This window comes from Maniola jurtina, chromosome 25 (genome assembly GCF_905333055.1).
Source record: "Maniola jurtina chromosome 25, ilManJurt1.1, whole genome shotgun sequence".
NCBI lineage: Eukaryota > Metazoa > Arthropoda > Insecta > Lepidoptera > Nymphalidae > Maniola > Maniola jurtina.
In genome coordinates this window covers 4,843,745-4,862,488 of record NC_060053.1, presented here as the reverse complement: position 1 = coordinate 4,862,488, position 18,744 = coordinate 4,843,745, and the positions used below count along the sequence as shown (strand labels likewise).

At 35.5% G+C, this 18,744-nt stretch overlaps 3 protein-coding genes and 1 long non-coding RNA gene across 16 annotated transcripts in view; 2 read left to right on the top strand and 2 right to left on the bottom strand.

Moving 5' to 3' along the window:
- The first annotated feature begins 242 nt into the window (after positions 1–242).
- LOC123878246 (cysteine-rich PDZ-binding protein) lies at positions 243–7,081 on the top strand. Of its 11 annotated transcripts, none has more exons than XR_006798802.1 (5): positions 243–504; positions 1,141–2,188; positions 4,082–4,192; positions 6,034–6,141; positions 6,657–7,081. XR_006798802.1 is itself a non-coding variant. In XM_045925394.1 (5 exons), the coding sequence occupies exons 1-5, from the start codon at positions 2,144–2,146 to the stop codon at positions 7,035–7,037; spliced, it is 915 nt and encodes a 304-aa protein (XP_045781350.1). In that variant the 5' UTR covers positions 1,270–2,143; the 3' UTR covers positions 7,038–7,081. The 11 variants fall into 11 exon arrangements, 9 of the variants coding, with proteins under 9 accessions (XP_045781356.1, XP_045781357.1, XP_045781350.1 ...); XM_045925394.1 differs by lacking the exon at positions 243–504 and adding an exon at positions 2,702–2,971 and having other exon boundaries at positions 1,270–2,188; XM_045925393.1 differs by lacking the exon at positions 243–504 and adding an exon at positions 2,696–2,971 and having other exon boundaries at positions 1,270–2,188.
- Positions 7,082–7,819: 738 nt separating this feature from the next.
- On the bottom strand, positions 7,820–9,667 carry LOC123877936. Its single transcript, XM_045924871.1, has 3 exons — positions 9,636–9,667; positions 8,756–8,780; positions 7,820–8,320 (listed from the first exon to the last, which is right to left on the bottom strand). The coding sequence occupies exons 1-3, from the start codon at positions 9,665–9,667 to the stop codon at positions 7,874–7,876; spliced, it is 504 nt and encodes a 167-aa protein (XP_045780827.1). The 3' UTR covers positions 7,820–7,873.
- A 252-nt stretch (positions 9,668–9,919) lies between these two features.
- Positions 9,920–11,019, top strand: LOC123878248. The gene is made up of 2 exons (XR_006798804.1): positions 9,920–10,537; positions 10,897–11,019. It is a non-coding gene; the product is annotated as an uncharacterized LOC123878248 (long non-coding RNA).
- Positions 11,020–11,243: 224 nt separating this feature from the next.
- LOC123878245 overlaps positions 11,244–18,744 on the bottom strand; it is a 64,925-nt gene continuing 57,424 nt past the window's right edge. For 2 of the 3 annotated variants that reach the window (XM_045925390.1, XM_045925392.1), the window contains exons 3-5: positions 18,002–18,143; positions 17,501–17,691; positions 11,244–15,845 (exon numbers count right to left, since the gene is read on the bottom strand). In XM_045925390.1, coding sequence (XP_045781346.1) covers positions 11,937–15,845; positions 17,501–17,691; positions 18,002–18,143 — 4,242 coding nt within the window. In that variant the 3' untranslated portion in view covers positions 11,244–11,936. The remainder of the gene's footprint in view (positions 15,846–17,500; positions 17,692–18,001; positions 18,144–18,744) is intronic. The other variant, XM_045925391.1, reaches the window with a different exon arrangement.

The window sequence follows — 18,744 nt, the reverse complement described above, 5'->3', positions numbered from 1 at the left end:
GTGAAGTCTGCAATTCGCACTTGGCCAACGTGGTTATCTTCGAGGTAATCAACCTGGTAATCGAAGAGCAGACCCGTGCTAAGTAGTCAGTAGGAGGGATTGAGATGATGATGAAGATGGATATAAAATTGAAGTCACTCGAATCGAGTCGATTCAATTCGAGTCGAGTCGAGGATTTTATAACATTGAAAACCATAGACGATTAAAAAAGTTTTGTTTTGTTTGACAACAATGTTGACGTTTGACAGCTACGATTTTAGGGTTATGTTATTAATCATTATCATTATTTAATTTTTATTAGAGTACATTATTATTAAGTTAAAATAATAAAATGGTGTGTGAGAAATGTGAGAAGAAGCTCGGCCGTGTTATAACTCCGGACCCGTGGAAGACAGGGGCGCGGAACACAGTTGAGTCTGGTGGCAGAAAAGTTGGCGAAAACAAAGCTTTGACCGCCAAAAAAGGGCGCTATAACCCTTACACGTCGAAGTTTCAAGAGTGCAAGTAAGATTATGTCACTTTTTATTTAAAAATTCCTAATATCATGCCCTTTTATCGCGATTTCCTTACTTATTTCATGTCCTTGCCTGAAAGGATCAATTCTTATTTTACTGACCAACGGGGTGATTCGCTAACTCAGTGTACAACACTGAGTGATAGCCAGTAGCCACCATGCACATTTGACATTTTTTTTAAATCCAATAAAGGTTTTCTGTATTTTTTTTAGTATCACTCAGTGAGCAGCAGTGTAGAACCAAACAATGTCAAATAAGTTCGGTGGCTATCGTTCAAAGGAACCAATGTCAAATAAGTTTGGTGGCTATCATTGAGGATTAAACACTGAGTTACAGAAATCGTTTAGTACCAAAAGTTTTTTCTCATCTGTTAAGTTTAAAAAAAATTCTGGGTTCGCTCCGGTAAAATTTCAGAAAATCATTTCTTAAGAAAACCACTATACATAAATGTATGTATGCATGTAAAATCTCAAGTTTCTAGACTCAGCAGTTTGAACTTTTCATTGATATTTTCTTCCTTCAGCTTCTCCTTTTGTTTATGAAATAGAAAGATTTTTGAAGTAGTTCTTCTGAACTAGTAAAGAAAGTTGTAAGAAGAATTAAATATGTACTTTATTGGTTCCAGGATTTGCCGAACTAAAGTGCACCAAGTAGGCTCCCACTACTGTCAGGCGTGTGCATACAAGAAAGGGATCTGTGCAATGTGTGGTAAAAAGATACTGGACACTTCAAATTACAGACAGAGCTCTACATAGTATATGATAAACTGTTTTATAGGTAAAGACAACTGTTTTAGTGGGAACTCTTTGATTTTCCACTATTGAAAAGTTTCTAGAATGCAAGCTATCTCTGTACCATATAGGTGGTGTCCACGACTTCTCTATTGGGTTTAGATGTTCAAAATCCTGTGGAAACTTTGATTTTCTGGGACAAAAAGTAGCTTGTCAGCTGTCTGTTCCTGGAATGACAGCTAACTCTGTATAAAATTTCGTTCAAATTGGTTGAACAGATGAGGTGATGATTGGTAAAGCAAATACACAAATTAAGGATGCAATAAGTAAACAAATAAATTAATACAATAGCTAATAAATAAAAAATAAAAATAAATAAAACAAAAATAAGGATTCAAGTGCGGATTGTGACTGTGTTTTTATATTATTTAGGTGATGTTTAACCAAGGAATACTTTGGGTGTAGTGACAGTTTTTGTATTGAAAACCTACTGAAATATCAAATTTACTCTCAGATAAGACTTGCTTTATGTTGGTGAAATCAGCCCTTAGAGATATAGATTGTAAAAGATTTTTATAGAATCGATGTACATATTTTCATCTTAATATAAGTAATTTAAATGTAAATTATACATTACAAATAAACTTAGAAAAATATAAAGATTACTTTTATTTTATTTATTTTTGAACAAAAATTTTATTTGAGTGCTATATTTTGTACAAAATCAGAAAATGAACTACTCAAATGTAAATTGAAAAACTTAAATCCATAAGGACAAATTTGCAAGCATGATCTAATGAAATTTCCATTAAATTAATGAATTAAAAACTAGTAATTTGATAAGAAATTGATTATACTATAGAACTTGAATTTAGTTACTTAGTTGAAAATCGAGACATGATTTTTTGTAGTACGAAATTAATTGTTTTTTTGTTGCTTATGGTAAGTTGGAATTTAACCACATTGATTTAAGACATTGATTTTTTTTAAATTAAATTTCCTGAACTATTTTATGTTGAACATTTATTAAACTTTAGTTTTGTGGGTAAACAGTTTTAGTATGTATTTTAATTTGAAATAGATTTACTTATGTAAAATAAAATAAAAAACCATTCTGCAGATTCCAGCTTTTTTATTTGATTTTTTTAAATACATTACAAACAAAACGGATTAAAAAATCAGTCAAGTGCGAGTCGGACTCGCATACGGAGGGATCCGTACGTACCACTGTACAAAAAATAACACTTTAATTCTCATAGCAGTAATTTTGAAATTTTTACTCTTTGTTGTTATAGCAGCATTAAAAATACACATTTTGTGAAAATCTCAACTCTCTACCTATTACGGTTCACGAGATAGAGCCCGATGACATACAGACGGACGAACCGACAGCGGAGGCTTATTAAGAGGGTCCCGTTGAGGCGAACCCTAAAAGATATGAATGCTTAGTTCCAGGCCTCTTTAGAAAAAACATCATCAAACAACAAAATCATATTAGAAAGCGAATTACCAAAAAAAGTTCAGGTGAAACGTTCTTACGCCGATCTCCTAAACTCCTTGATCAAAGTAAACCAAGAAAGAGTCACAGCCTTGAAGAAACTATATGTCTTAAACAGTATAACATATGGTAAAGATGTATTAAGGAGCACCATTGAAAATAAGCTGGATGATTATGATAAAATGCAGGAAAGGCTAATAAGGACTCTGAGACAAACTTTGGACAATGTAAGTAAGTAGTAATTAAGATAAGATAAATTTATTTGGCTCAGAAACAAATGTAACATAAACGTAACAAAACACAATTAGTTATAATAATAAACATTACTGCATGTGCACCTGTTTCCTGAACTAGTAAAAACTGTGTCTCGGAAAACAGGGCTTCCAGAACGGAGAATACAAGACAAAGTAAAGCACAAAGTAAAATAAAGATTTTTTGTGAGTACTTTGGCACCCGTACTAGGAAAACCTGTGTTACGGGCACCGCAGCCTTCTCTCGGATCCATCGATTAGAACTTAACTATACAAATTTGTATTTTAAAAATAATAATTATGTAGAATAGTAATGTAAAACAGAAGTGTGCAAGTGTGTGTGTGTGTGTTTGTGTGTAAAATTAGAAGAACCAATAGACGTTGGAGTTCCTAGGAGTTTGAATGTCGACCTCGCACCTGAAAGTGTGGCATTGAGACCTCCCTTTAAACGGAATATACATTACGAAATTAGTTTCACGATATTAATTTCACTATCAATTTCACGTGTAAACGTCTAATTTAGTAATTCATGCATCACGAAATTAGACATCTACACGTGCAATTGATAGTGAAATTAATGTTGTGAAACTATTTTCGTAATGCAAAATTCCCCTTTAGGGGACGGATGATCTCAACTGAGTAATTGGAAGACATTGGACACAAGCGGCCCAAGATTGTGTTCTGTTTACGAGACGTGCAAGAGACCTAGTTATGTCCAGTTGTGAACGTACTTATATAAAAAAAAAAATAGTTTGATATGGATGAGCTAGTCACTAAATTTGCAAAATATGTAGATCATAGTTACTGTATCCGATAATAAATATTAAAATTTTATTTAGGCATTTAAACACTCATAACATATTACATACCCCCCTTTTAAAGTCTGTTAAAACGACGTCAGTGAAGTTATTTGGTTTAGTTGATTGTGGGCTTCTCAGACCGAGACGTGTTTGGAACTCTCGTAGTTTTCGTTAAAATTAACGACAATTGCCTTACTTCTCGGTGGGAAATCATCTGTTAGAAATTATACCTACTATTTTTTTTAAAGTAACGTAGTTTTTTTGTAATAAGACTTTATCTTCATAGTTGAAACTAGCACCGAAAGTTTCAATCGATGAAAACGAACTGGACGAAATTCTTCAAGATCGCGATCACATTTTTGTATTACCAATTGAAAACAACATTGATAAAGAACAAGTAAGAAATAAAATTGAAAATGTTTTACGCAACAAAGATTCAGATGATGATAGTAGCAATGAAAAAACAAATGACAAGAGTGATAGTGATGATAAGAATGATAGTGAATCTACGTCATCAGAAAAAACTAATGAAAAATCGTTAAATGAAGTAAAGGGTAATGGGACTCAGGGTAGAAGTTACTACTATGGATGTGGTAGAGGTAGAGTTAGATGTATTAAGGCTTGTAAAGAAGCATATAGGGAGACGTGTGCTTATTTCTACTGTAGCCGCAGTTTTAGAAGCTCTCTGAAAATGGCCTGTAAAATGGAGTGCATAATGTGGTTCTATTAAATACACAGAATATATACATAGTTGTTGCGTTTTATTGGGGTCACTCATGTTCTCAAAGATGTGGGAACTCTGCCAATCTGCCCTTCTCCAACATAGTAGACTATGGCCAAAATTCTTCAGAGAGGCGATCCGTGCTCTATAGTGAGCCAGCAACAGGTTGATCATGATGATGATGTTGAACATGGTTTTATTAATATTTTTTTTTCTTCATAGTTGAAACTAGCACTGAAAGTATCAATCGACGAAAACGACCTAAATGAAATTCTCCAAGATCGCGATCACATTTTTGTATTACCCATTGAAAACAACATTAATAAAGAACAAGTAAGAAATAAAGTTGAAAATGTTTTACGCAACAAAGATTCAGATGATGATAGTAGCAATGAAAAAACAAATGACAAGAGTGATAGTGATGATAAGAATGATAGTGAATCTGCGTCATCAGAAAAAACAAATGAAGAATCGTTAAATGAAGTAAAGGGTAATGGGACGCAGGGTAGAAGTTACTACTATGGATGCGGTAGAGGTAGAGTTAGGTGTATTAAGGCTTGTAAGGAAGCATATAGGGAGACGTGTGCTTATTTCCACTGTGGCCGTAGCTTTAGAAAGTGTTTGAAAACGGCCTGTAAAATGGAGTGTAGAATGTGGTTCTATTAAAAATACAGATAATGTTATGTAGTCGTTGCGTTTTGCATAATAAATAAATAAAAATAAGTAAAAATATTTTTATTCAATTAAACTTTTACAATTACTTATCTATCTACTTTTGAAATGCATCTACCATGTTCGGATTGCCTTTCCTACCGAGAAGAACCAGCAAGAAACTCGGCGGTTGCTCTTTTCAAAGATTTGATATACAATATTATGAGATGTATACAAGTAGGTAATTAAAGTTACGCGCACTGCTGGAGCGAGCTGCAGGTCAAATCCACGCTCTTTTATCATTTACATAATCTTCAACTGTATAATAGGTATGCTTTTTTCAGTAGCATATTTTTTAATAGATTTTTTTAAACTTGTATAAAGGCAATTCCAAAATTGATTGTAGAATTTTGTTAAGTATACCCATTCCCACAAATGACTTTTGGACCTTCCTGAGGCGGAGCGTAGTCGAGTCATTAAGTCATTACGCTATATAGGTAGATCCACAGATTTAGGAAGACTCGTAGGAAGACTCGGTAGATCTTATGAACGAAATTATGTGAAAAGAACTCTCAGTTGTAATAAAACGATCTTTATAAAAAATTAAATTGCCAGGTAGGAAAAGAAGCTATAAAGATTTTATGCATTTAAAAAAATTACATTGTCTGTTATCTTAGGAATTTTATGAAGAAAAATGCTAGAAACGCACAGTTATAGGTATATTATTTTTGTATTGAAGAGCATTCAATATGAATTTCAAAAATTTTAATTTGTTAACGATTTTATTAATTACTTTAGTGAGTATAAACCTATAATTTTAGTTTACAAATTAATTTGTTTTGCCAAATTTCAATTTTCTGTTTTAGAATTACAAAACAAAAGGAAAAAAGGATAATAAATTGCGTAAAAAATACGCTTCCCATGATCATGTGCTAAAGTGGCGTCCTCCACATCCGAGAATCATTTTAATTCGTGTATGTCATGTTTTCTTATTAATTCGTTGATAATTGTGCCAAGATCTGTTGAATTTATAGTTCAAATATCATTAACACACAGGATATGAGATTTCGTCTCATTGAATTTTATCCAAGTATCTGATTTATTCTTCGTTTCTTCGTCGAAATGTAAAATATCTATGATCAAACTATATCTTATAACTAGTGAGACTTTACCTGAAAACAATCACTTTTATAGCAATGACTCTGCTAAGTGCTAATAATACAGCAATTGATGTTTTTTACCCCCCGACCCAAAAAGAGGGGTGTTATAAGTTTGATGTGTGTACTTGTGTATCTGTCTGTGGTATCGTAAACTAATGAACCGATTTTAATTTCGTTTTTTTTGTTTGAAAGGTGGCTTGATCGAGAGTGTTCTTAGCTATAATCCAAGAAAAGCGGCTCAGCCGTTTGAAAGTTATCAGCTATTTTGTAATTACTGTAACCTCCACTCGTCGGGGGTGTTACAAATTTTTAATTGACACTTGTTACAGCCAAAACTTATGAAATCTCCAAATGACGTCTCCAAACTACATTCTATATCTGAAAGTCTTTCAAGTGACAAAAATCGGGATGCTCTACGCGAAAAAGTTGAAAGTTCAGACTCCGAACAATATAACAGCACGGAAATAGAAAAAATAATTTTCCTCCCAAACAATACACATAAATATATAAAAACCGCTGAAGTGATAGATTCAACGAATGAAGATATCAACGATGGGACGACAGGTCAAAGATTAAAGGAAGAGGAAGATCTAAAATGCATAAATGCTTGTAAAGAAGTTATTGGTAATGTGTGTGATGCACATACCACCAAATGCGGCGCTAAAGAACGACATTTGTTTGAAAAGGATTGTTTTAAGGCTTGTAACTAGGTTTAGAAAATAAAGAGTTTCAATAAACTTTTGTGTTCTTATTTAATGAAGTGATTCGTTTGTAAAGTTGAAACTTAACTTTATTTTATTTATGTATACAAGGAACCAAAAGCTTAATTTGCTATAATCCGCCAAACCAAAGAAATCTGTATGGTACGCAGCACCACACAAATTCCAACACCACTCGACGCGCGTTTCGCCCCGACACCGAAGCATCCTCAGGAGATGTAGGTAGACCTTACAATGTCTAATTGCAAAGAAATCCTTAGATCTTAGATCTTTAGACGCTTAGATTATTGACAAAAATATCCTTTTGTCTCACGGCAGGCAACATTAGGATTTTCGACGCGAAATGTGGCTGCCAAAAAGTCTACTATTTAGCTAGTCTTAGCGATTTTGGTATACTTACCTACAATAATTGAGATGATAGGTACCTACGCAACCGATTTTGTAAAAAAACGGTCAAGTGCGAGTCGGATTAGCATACGAAGGGTTCTGACCATCGCACAAGAAAATAATACTTTTTTTTGTGATATAATCCAAATTCACGGTTTACGGATTTTTCCCTTTACTTATGTTATAATACCTGCTAAATTTCATGATTCTAGGTCAACAGGAAGTACCCTATAGGTTTTGATGCCCTTGACGGGTCTTGACTGTTTGACAGACACGACAGACAGACAACGAAGTGATCCTATACTGGTCCTTTTTTTCTCTGGAGATAATAATCCCTAAAAAATTAAATAAAAGAGTTAATAGAACTTTTTATTATACCTACAGCTTAAAGACTAATTTATTTTATTGATTTCTGACATAAAATATCTACCAAGTTTTCTTCAATCTGTATCAGACTCATTACTAGTGATGGACCCTACAAATTTGGACCTACAGTTCCTTTTGCATTCCGTTTTGAAATCCCGTTTCATTTTACGTCTACATCTGTATGAGCTGCAGACAATCCTATATGCCTTTTTGCATGCTGCCGTACAAGTTCTAGAAGCTTTTTTGTCACACGAGCTACTCCATCTTTTTCTTAGAATGTCCAGTTGAACGTTATTCAGATTCAAATCGCCTATTTCTAAATCAGAATCATCGATTTCTTCTGTGTCTAAATCAGATGAGTCTTTTTCTTCCTTGTCTAAATCCAATAAGTCGATGTCTTGAATGTCTAAATCGGGCGCATCGTTTTCTTCAGTTTTGTCAATTTCAGCCAATTTTAACCCCTGGATGGCTCTTTCTTTTAAGATTTTAGTGGATTTGTCAGCAGGTTTCAAATTATCATTCTGTTAAATAGGAACAAATTAACTATTTATTTCAATAAATTAATAAAATAAATACGGATTGCAACTTTGTTCCATATATCTAAAGAAAAAAACGTATAGATATAAGTTAGAACCGTTGTAACAAGCAGGCCGAGATCTATAGAGGGAACTTTGACTTAAGACACTGTTTAAAACGAGAATGCGTTACATCATTAACATAACTCTGTCTCGTTTTAACAAAGTCAAAGTACGTACGCTCTATCTTTGTCAGCCTGCAACAGTTCAAGCCAATATTTTTGACCTACATTCGAAAGATTCTACAAAAAAACTTACCATACAGGCAAAATCTTGGCTAGAACATATTGTTTATAATATACTCTTTGATCTTGACTTGGACTGATGAATTTGTCTCTAAAACCTGCTGCTTTCTATGTAGATTTTAGGAATAATACTTACACTCACACTGACACTGACAGTTGGCCTCGTCCACAAACTAAAAGTCGCTCAGCGCGCTATGGAGCGAGCTATGTTGGGTATTACTCTCAGGGATAAAATCCGGAACGAGGAAATTCGCAGGAGAACAATAGCGACCGACATAGCTCAAAGGATTAGCAAGCTGAAGTGGCAATGGGCAGGCCATGTCTGTCGCAGAACCGACGGCCGTTGGGGCAGACGTGTTCTGGAGTGGAGACCGCGTACCGGTAAGCGCAGTGTGGGACGACCTCCAGCCCGCTGGACCGATGACCTGAAGAAGGTGGCGGGGAGCGGGTGGATGAGGAAGGCGGAGGACCGTGTTTGGTGGCGCGCTCTTGGAAAGGCCTATGTCCAGCAGTGGACGCTTACAGGCTGATGGATGGATGGATGGATGACTTACACTCAAAACGAGTATATAGTTATTCTCTATCGGTGAAAACTCTGAGTCCAATGGGTTTTGTATATCGAAAGTATCGTCTGGCTTTAAATATATTTTTGAAGAACATAATTTCTGAAATAAATTCTCAATGATAAAGAAAGTAATCCCACAAAATCTGTTTCCCTCTCAAAATGATAAGGGCTTGGCCCAACACAACCACGCTGGCCAAGTGCGGATTGGCAGACTTCGCACGCCTTTGAGAGAACTCTCAGGCATGCAGGTTTCCTCACGATGTTTTCCTTCACCGTTAAAGCAAGTGATACTTAATTTCTTCAAACATACATGATCTCCGAAAAATTGGAGGTAATACCCAGGATCGAACCTCGGATATCCCGACTAGGAGGCCGACGCGACGTCAACCACTGGGCTATGGTAAGGGTTTAGCCCAACACAACCACACTAGCCAAGTGCGGATTGGCAGACTTCGGCACGCCTTTGAGAGAACTCTCAGGCATGCAGGTTTCCTCACGATGTTTTCCTTCACCGTTAAAGCAAGTGAAGTACCTGTACATTCTAAAACAGATTTTTATTTATTTCTATGTAAGTATAATAGTTTTTGATTTATCGTGCAAAATGTTGGAAAAAATACCCGAGTACAGAACCCTGGGTGCGCGAGTCTGACTCGCACTTGGCCGGTTTTTTAATTAGGCTACCATAAAATTGTTCGCAAAGACAGTCCAAAAAGGCAACTAATTAAAACATTGAAAACTTTAAAATTCTTCTTTATTTTTATAATATACATCAATAAAATACATTTTTGTATAATAAATTGTGATAACTTGTTAATTAATGCGCGATAAATCTAGTTAGGTATAATACAATATTGTAACATTTAATACAAAATATTAATAAACAAACAAAAAAAAATGATCACAAATAATACCAGTATACATTATACATATGCGAATCATAAAATATTATTATGATTCTAATATCATGGACTAAGGAAAAATAGAAAGGGCAACTTTGCAAAAAACGTGAAGGATATCTGTCCTTTTATTAAAATTGGTTGTTTTTATGTTAAAACCGGCATCTCCGTGTCTGCTTCATATTCGGACATTCTTTATCCTTCTCTCTTTTTCCTTTAGTCTAAATAAAATAGTCGTACAGACGACTTTCGACGAGTTAAAATTCATTAAAGGTTTCATGATTTCCTAAAATATCGAAAAAAAGAGATTTTAAAAAGTAGGTACTTAATATATCATACTAATTGATATCTTATCTACTAACATTTTTGTGGTTTAGCTGCATTATAAAAAAACACAATGCTAAGTTAAAAAAACATTTTAAAAAAATTGGAAGACTACAACTACCAACTCTTCAACGTATAAGAGAGGTCTCTCCGTCAATCGCTCCATACAAACGTGGTTCGTCTCTCATTGGAATACTAACCAATCATACTCAATGGAATTTTGTAGAAAGGTTGCGGGAACGAATGTCTATGCCTGTGGTTTTCCAGATTTCTGTTAAAATATTCGGTTTCAAAGTTACGCGGTCTTAAAAATTCACATACAAATCTTTGAGCTCCTGTAATTTTAAAACTACATATTTTTAGAAAAATCTAAAACACCACAGGCACAGATATTAGTTTCTAGAATATGTCTGCAAAATTTCATGAACTTTGGTTGCTTAATATTCAAATGAAATTGGGACTACGATTGTATGGAGTAAGTGACGGAGAGAGCCCTGTTAAGACACAGAGTAACGTAATATTACTATTGGTATTGGTTAAATAAATATTTGATACTTAAGTAACTGCTGCTATTTAATTTCTGTCTTATATTTTGTAAAACTATATTAAAAACATTATGTTACATGGTAATACTTATCGGACGGAATGTTGGTTCGCAACAAATATGGGATGTTAAAAAAATGTCTTTTTTATTTTATTTATAATGGTTAGTGTATTAATATTATATTTATAATCGAATTGTGACCCATTAACTTTCGTAAATTATTAGTACATCCATTGTTTCACAACCCTGAAAACAGTTAAATAACATATTTTATATTCAATTTTTTTTTACTTTAAAATTTATAATATAAGGCACATTTTTTTCGTTTCGATCCATTTTCGAAATAAATTCATTTTGAAATAATTTATTTTTCTGGCACTTACGTCGTTTATTCAATAAAAATCTCAAATGTTAAAAACTAATTTTACAGTATGACTTATTATTTAACTCCAATAACATTTAATTACTGTAAAACCTTCAAAATTAAAATGATATTTAATTTAAAGTGTGGCCAAAGAAACACGATACAAAAAATATTCTTTGATTCGTAATCACAAAGTGAGTCACTTAAAAGGTAGCCCCATAGACTCTCAAACCCTTTTGAACACGATAATTGAAACATTTTTACTTCAGAAATGCCAATTCATAACACTTAGGCTGAGATTTATAAAGCGTACTTTGACTTTGCTCAAACTTAAGTTGCAGTTAAAACGAGACAGATTTATTCCAGCGATATAACGCTGTCTCATTTTAACATTGTCTTAAGTTTAAGCAAAGTCAAAGTGGATCTATAGATAGCAACCTTATGACTTTCTTTTGTACAAGATGCATACGGTCTTGCTTCTACGTATGTAGAATATAGATTACTTCGTGATGATGTATCAAGTAAAGGAGTACAATTGTACCTATTTTGAATTAATGATTTTGACTTTGACTTTGTATTCTTGTATCGCTCTCCGTTGGCCATTGGTTACTTAAGTACGTAAATTTATAATCTACCGCCACTAGGACTCCTAGAACTACTTTTGATGGAAGTAACTGATATGTTTCCAGAACTACCGCTTAAGGTCGGAGGAGGTGATCGAGGTAACGAAAAGGTTTTATCTGAAAGGTTTTCTTGACTCAACGACTTCTGGGTGGCGAATACCGGAATTTTGGACGAGACGAAACCCGTAAAAAGTTTCTTCTCCGACAATTTTACAGGAATGTTTGAGGGTTTGGCAGAAATTGATGGCTTTTGGCTGGAAACCGGTTGATCGCTCGCTGCCCGTAACTGCATTTGGTCAAGTTGCGAAAGTCGTCTGTTCTCTAAGTCCGTACTCGTCACGATAGTTCCTTTTGGAGATTCATAAGTTGCTGTGCGAAATTTAATATGACTATTTCTAGGTAAATCGAAATCTGAATGTCGTTTCTTTGGTTCGTTTGTGCTTTGACTCGTTCGTTTTCTGACTTCGGCTTGGTGTCTCGCTGAGTGGTACCTCTCGTTGGAAATGAAATCGTTCAGCAATTCAATATCCAACTCGTATGTTAAAAGGGGTTCTTCATATTGCTGTATTGACGGTGGCGCTCTCTGTCTGCTTGATATTTTACTTATTTCTTTAATTAAATCTGACTTTTGTTGTGCCAGTTTCTCCGTTTTAGGTGTTATCACTTGTATTTCTGTTATATGATCTTTTTGTGGGTCCTCCTTAGATTCTATCGCGTAATATTTGTTTTCAGATGATATTGTGGAAGGGTTAATAGAGTATCTTGTTTTTGTCACCTCAACCGCGTCTTGGTTTGTGCTGGTCTTGTCTTCCAATTCTTGGATCACCCGTATTCCCATTCGAGATAACTCCTCGCTTGATTTTTGTGCCATAAAGCTGGAGTCGTTTTGGAGTTTCTCCATCAATGCTTTCGCTTGCTCTTCGTCCATTTCTGTTGTGTTTAAAATTATTGTTTCCGTTCTTGTGTATGACGGTTCAGTTGTAGTAAAATGCATGTTAGGATTTTGTCTCTTTATTTCTTCAAGCACCTTTCTGTCTATATCTTTAACGTTCGTGCCTTCTTCTAACTCTAACTCATTTATACTGCTGCCTCCTTTCATAACTCCGAAAGTAACCTGTTCCACTTGTAGTGGTGCTTCCATTTTACTCGTTATGTATCTCGTTGATATTTGTTCAACGTTTTGAGTAACGACTTTATTGCCATATTCGTCTTCTGTAACATTAACTGTGACAGTTTTTTGTACAGGCTCTTGCTTCATTGTCAGGGAAACGTTTGCCGGTTCCATATATAGCGTTCTTGTGTCTTTTACTTCGCTTCGACTTTTTGTATCTTCGACCAAATCTGGTACTAATCTCAAACTTGCCTCACCTATCTCTATAGATTTTGTATATGAATTACGTTTGGCATCTGAAGCTAAATTCTTTTCATCGGTCGATATTGTTACAATGTTACTTCCTTGGACTTCTTGTCTATTTTTAGTATCGGACCATTCAGTCGCTAATGTCTCCTGAGGTTTTTTAATTAACTTCAAACTGTTGTTATTAGAACCCACTCTGATATTACTAACAAATTCATCGTAATCTTTTGATTTTGGTGTTGACGTTGATGACGATGTTTTCAAATCAAAGTTAACAATATCAGGTTGATGTATCTGATTAGCTGATTTAAAAGAATCAGTCATTGCAGGGATATCTTTACTTGATGACGCTGACGGTTCTTGCTTTTGATTTGACTGGTCAATGTGAACATTGAAAATGGGATTCTTAGCTAACAGCTTTTTCATCATTTCTGATTTAGGTCTTTCTAAACTATTAACGTACGAACTACGAGAAACTTTCATATCATCAGGAATATTAGTGTCATAGGTCATAGTAAGTTTTTCTTCATATTTAATAGGTGATGTTTTAGTTTCTGTGACAGTGTTTGTTTCTTGACTACTATCGAGTGAACTTGTGTTGCTGCCGTCGGAAGTAGATTTAGCAAATTCAGATACTAGTTTTAAATGTACTTTCAGATTTTCATCCATTATTCTTCGTGCTAAATGATCTGAAGTTTCATGCGGTTCACTTTCTTTAGTCGTGTCTCTATTGGTTTGGGATTTCCTAGAAAATATTTCCTGTGAATCGTTCTGGCTGGATTCCATAGAGCTGTTAGACCCTTTAACTATGGCATCTTCCAGATTCCCAAATTCAGAAGCTTTCTTTAGACGATTTCTTTGGAATGTGTTTAAACCTTCTAAAGCAGACGTTTTCGCTATGTTCAAGCTAAGTCGGGGTTCTTTTTGTTTGATAACAACACCTTTGTCAGAGTCTATATCTGGCAGCACATCTTCAGTGCCAGAATCAAAGAATGTGGTTTCTACCACTGACATGGCTTTTCTCTTTTTAGGCGAAAGTGTACTCTCTTGGATTTCGGCATCATCTGCTGATATATCCAAACTTTGTGCTCTTTCTAAAGTGCCTGTTGCTGGTTTACTAGTTTTAGCTCGTAGTTCAAATCTTGATAAATCGCCGAGTGAAGCCGCTTTACGTTCATTTTCATCTAACAATGAAGTATCATCTGAAGCGGAACGCATTGTCTCGTTTAATGGAGAACTGTGAATAGTTATATCACTATTATTTAATTCAATAGTGGTAGATCTATTATCACTTTTATCACTATTGTTTAATGATACCACGGAATGTACATCTTGATTAGATGAAAGATTAGATTTAGAATCTTCAAAGAAGTTATTAAGCGAGTCACTTTCTCGTTTGAATGGCTTTGAAACAATATCATCAATGTCATCTTGGCTAAAATTAATAGATTCTTCAATACGAGATTTCGTTTTGTTCACTTTAGGTGTTGAAGTATTGTACGAGGTAATAGATTTGGTGGATGTGGTGGATGTAACAGAGGTATCGTGCAAAAGACTAGAGTGATGCTTTTCGTTCTTTAAGAAATCGTGCATATTTTTCATTTGCTCTAAAATGCTGTCATCGCTTTTATTTTTTTCTGGGTCTGGGGGAGATGGTGCTTTTCCTTTAGATTTTTTTGAAGGTTTAGGCGCTTCTTCTTTTTTGAGTTCGACTTTTTCTTTCTCTTGTATCAAATCTGCTGAACTTTTTCTGTTACTCCTTGCTGCTTTTGCCGCATCGAACATGTGCTGAGGTAACTCTTGAGGGATACCATTCTCGTCGCGCTTTATCCCACTAGAATTTAGATCTGTTCTAATAAATGATGACGAGAAGGACGTATCGGACGTTTTAGAAGTTTCGTGGCTGATATTTGTATCAGATTCATTCGTCTTTACCCTTACGTTTGGTACGGGTGGCGCCAGTTTTTCTCTTCGCTTCGCAACGACTGGTTTCTTTTGTTCTGTCTCATTTTCGAGTTTAATTTGAGCTATAGGAGCTGGCCTCTGTGGCTCTGGCTTATCTGGTTCATCGATTGCTTTCTTTTCGAGTACCACTGCACCATTTTCGACGCTTTTTTGTTTCAAAACTCCATCATCAGGGATGTTGGGGGGTAATACTCTTATACCAAATTTCATACCTCTTTTTGGATCGTATTCCCTCTTTTGAACTTCTGCGTGATCTAGGTTATGTCCTATGCCATTCTCTGGTTGTATTATTTGAATATCGCTACCTGTTGAATGCCTGTTTTTATTTCTATCTGGTTTGTTGAGAACTGCTGGAATTTCTGAGTGCCTTTTGTTCGCAAGCTTCAAGTTCTTTTCGTTCTCTCTTTCTAACGTCGTGGGTGCTTCTTTTCTTTCTTTCTTATTTCTTTCTAATGTGGTGGGGATTATCTTTTCGGTGATAATCTTCTTTATGCCTCCTTTTCCATGTTTCGTTTCGAGTGTGGAGTTGTTTGAATGCGATGTGTTGGGTGATCTTGGGGGATGTAAGATTTTCCCTTCCTTTTCCAGCTGAAAACAAAAACAGACAGTCTTTAAAACCATTGATTTTTTAAAAACTAATGCTAGAGAATAAAACACGATAGGCAACATAAGTCATAAATACAACGATTATTCAACACTTGTGCGTAAAAAACTTGAACTTTCATGGTATTGAATTTTTCTTAAAGTTATAACTTATTAAAAGAATTAATGATACTTGAGTAAAATGTATTTTTATAATTTTAATCATTTTGTAATCCGCGAACCAACATTACACGATTTCTTATCATCTTATAATGGAATAAGATCCTTCTAATTTATTTACTTTCCCTCCGCAGTCTGTCCGTTCGTCTGTCACCGGGCTATATCTCGTGAACCCTAATAGGTAGAGAGTTAATTTTGACAGAACGTGTATTTCTAATTTCTATTGCTGCTATAACAATATAAGAATAATATAAGTATAAGAATAATGTCGTAACTACAATGCCACTTATGACTTTCTTCAATCGAACGTAAAACAATAGCTATACGACACGACATTCCACAGCGTAGGTGACATGATTGTATTCCAAACAAGACTAACTATTCAATAACATCTTATCTAAATATTATTGTCAGATAAGAAACATCCTTGCAATGTTTATAATAGGTCTCAAAATACAATGCATTGTTATCATTGTTAACTCTTTTCACATCTGAATTCAAACTATTAACCATTTTTAATAGATGCCCATTTTTATAATAACAGTTTGGCATTCAAGGGTCAATCAATGTTGGCAGGCGGTTATGAGTAATGTGTAATTTGTATGGGAGATGATAAGTATGAGTTATGCATGCCTTTGCTTTGATAGGGATTCCATGTAGGATTTTTTGCCTTCAATTATTATGAAAATTTTTGAAAGATACTCGACCTCCTGGGAAAGACATCGGGCTATGTAGGATTTCTACCTACTAAAATCTCCTCGGTGTATTAGGAGGCTCCGAGATCTCATATGAAGAACCTGAATAACAAGCCCAACTGCCAAGGGGTTGCGAATCTAATGGGCGAGGCACATAGTTCAAAATAAAACCGGCTAAGTGCGAGTCAAACTCGCGCACAGTGGGGTTCCGTACTCCGTGCAAAATGTCGGAAAAAATATCCGAGTACGGAACCCTCGGTGCGCGAGTCGGACTCGCACTTGGCCGGTTTTTTTAGGAGTTTAACGATGCAAACTGGAAGCTCTATGTTTGCATCGAGAGTTAAAAAGAAACTGTCCTGGTGAAAAACACGACTGGTCACCCTAGTTAATGGTGTGCATTGTGTTATTCATTTACAACGGCAGGCAATGGCATAGTTCAGGTGGTCGTGACGGGATGGTTCAACACAATATATTATTATGTAAGTCTTTATGGGAGTGGCCTGCATACCGAATTGTATGTAAAATACTAGCTAGCTGATGCCCGCGAATTCGTCGTTCCCGTGGATTTAGGTTTTTAAAAATCCTTGGGAACTCATTGATTTTCCGGGATAAAAAGTAGCTTATGTGTTTATCTAGGTGTAATTGCTTGCATCAATCACCACATTAATTTCACCATCAATTGATGGTGAAATTAATGTCGTGAAACTAATTTCGTGTCATAACTCATACAGGAGTAAGGAGACTCAAGGGACAGTAAGTGATATATAAACAGTTTAGTTTTCTCACCGTGCTAACGTCGCCAGTAGAGCCAGCCCTCTTCATCAGCGGGTGGTGCACCCCCCACCCCTCGCCGCTCACACGCCCGCCCTCCACCACCTCCAACTCCACGGGGTAAGGAGACGCGAGGGACAGTATTGCTACGGCGTCCTCTAGTGGTGTGCCGTTGAATTCTATCTTTATACTCTTGATTTTGTCACCTGTAATTTCAGAAATATGAAAGTTAGAGAATGATGAGCAGAGCTCTTTCCTTTACTTTAAATTCATATAGAGGTTACAAATCGGCAGAAGAGTTATTTATGCTACAAGTGCGGCATCAGTCAAACCATTATAATTTGGTTGGCGGCCATTACATTTCCGCACTAGTACTTTATCAATATTCCCCCGCACGGCCTGTGCGGTAATATTTTTATCGCCCAAGGGTGGAAGTCTTGTTTATAGTTTTAATGTCGATGAAGTAAGGGGCACTTTACGAGCAAATATGTTGTACGTTTATTGTCTAAGCATTACCAGGTTGTAACTGAGCAGCAGCGGCCGGCCCGCTCCTAAGTACTGAATGTATGCAGACACCGTCGCGTGCGCCGCCTCCGCACGTCAAGCCCAGGCCAGTAAAGTCGCGCGCCCATAGCTTCACTCGCCGGATTCGCGCTCTCTGGAAAAGATAGTAACAAATTGTTAACCTTTATCTGACACGATACTGCGTGGTAATCCCTTTTTCACTTCGACAGAAATGTTCTGATGACCAACTTTCTAAGGGCTAGCGCAGACCGCGCGCAAAGTTATGGTAAGTAGAACCTTAGCGTGTGTATTGAGTGGCGACTAACCTAACCTAACCTCAATATCGAGTAAGGTATCGGAGTCAAAAAAGTTGCTAAGATCAAAGAACTAGGTATTATATGTAGGTTTTGTGATTTTGTCTTCAGTTGTACACCCATAATAAAGAAAAGATTTTCGGGAGTTCCACCTGAGTAAAGTGGAACGGGGCGGGTTCACTTTTTAGTTGTATTGTACAGCAATTAACCTAATCATGGATTTGTACCTTTAAGATATTATGTCTGTTATGCATTGACTTAAAAAAAAACACTAATTTCTTTTAAATCGATACAAACATTAACATTTTTCTAAATAACATCCTTTACGTGGCTTTAAACTAAAATGTTAATGACTCAAAGCAAATTAGCCTCAATACAAAATAATGAATGCATCTCTTAATTAGTATTTTGATTGGACAGAAGAAACTGTGTTGAATGTCA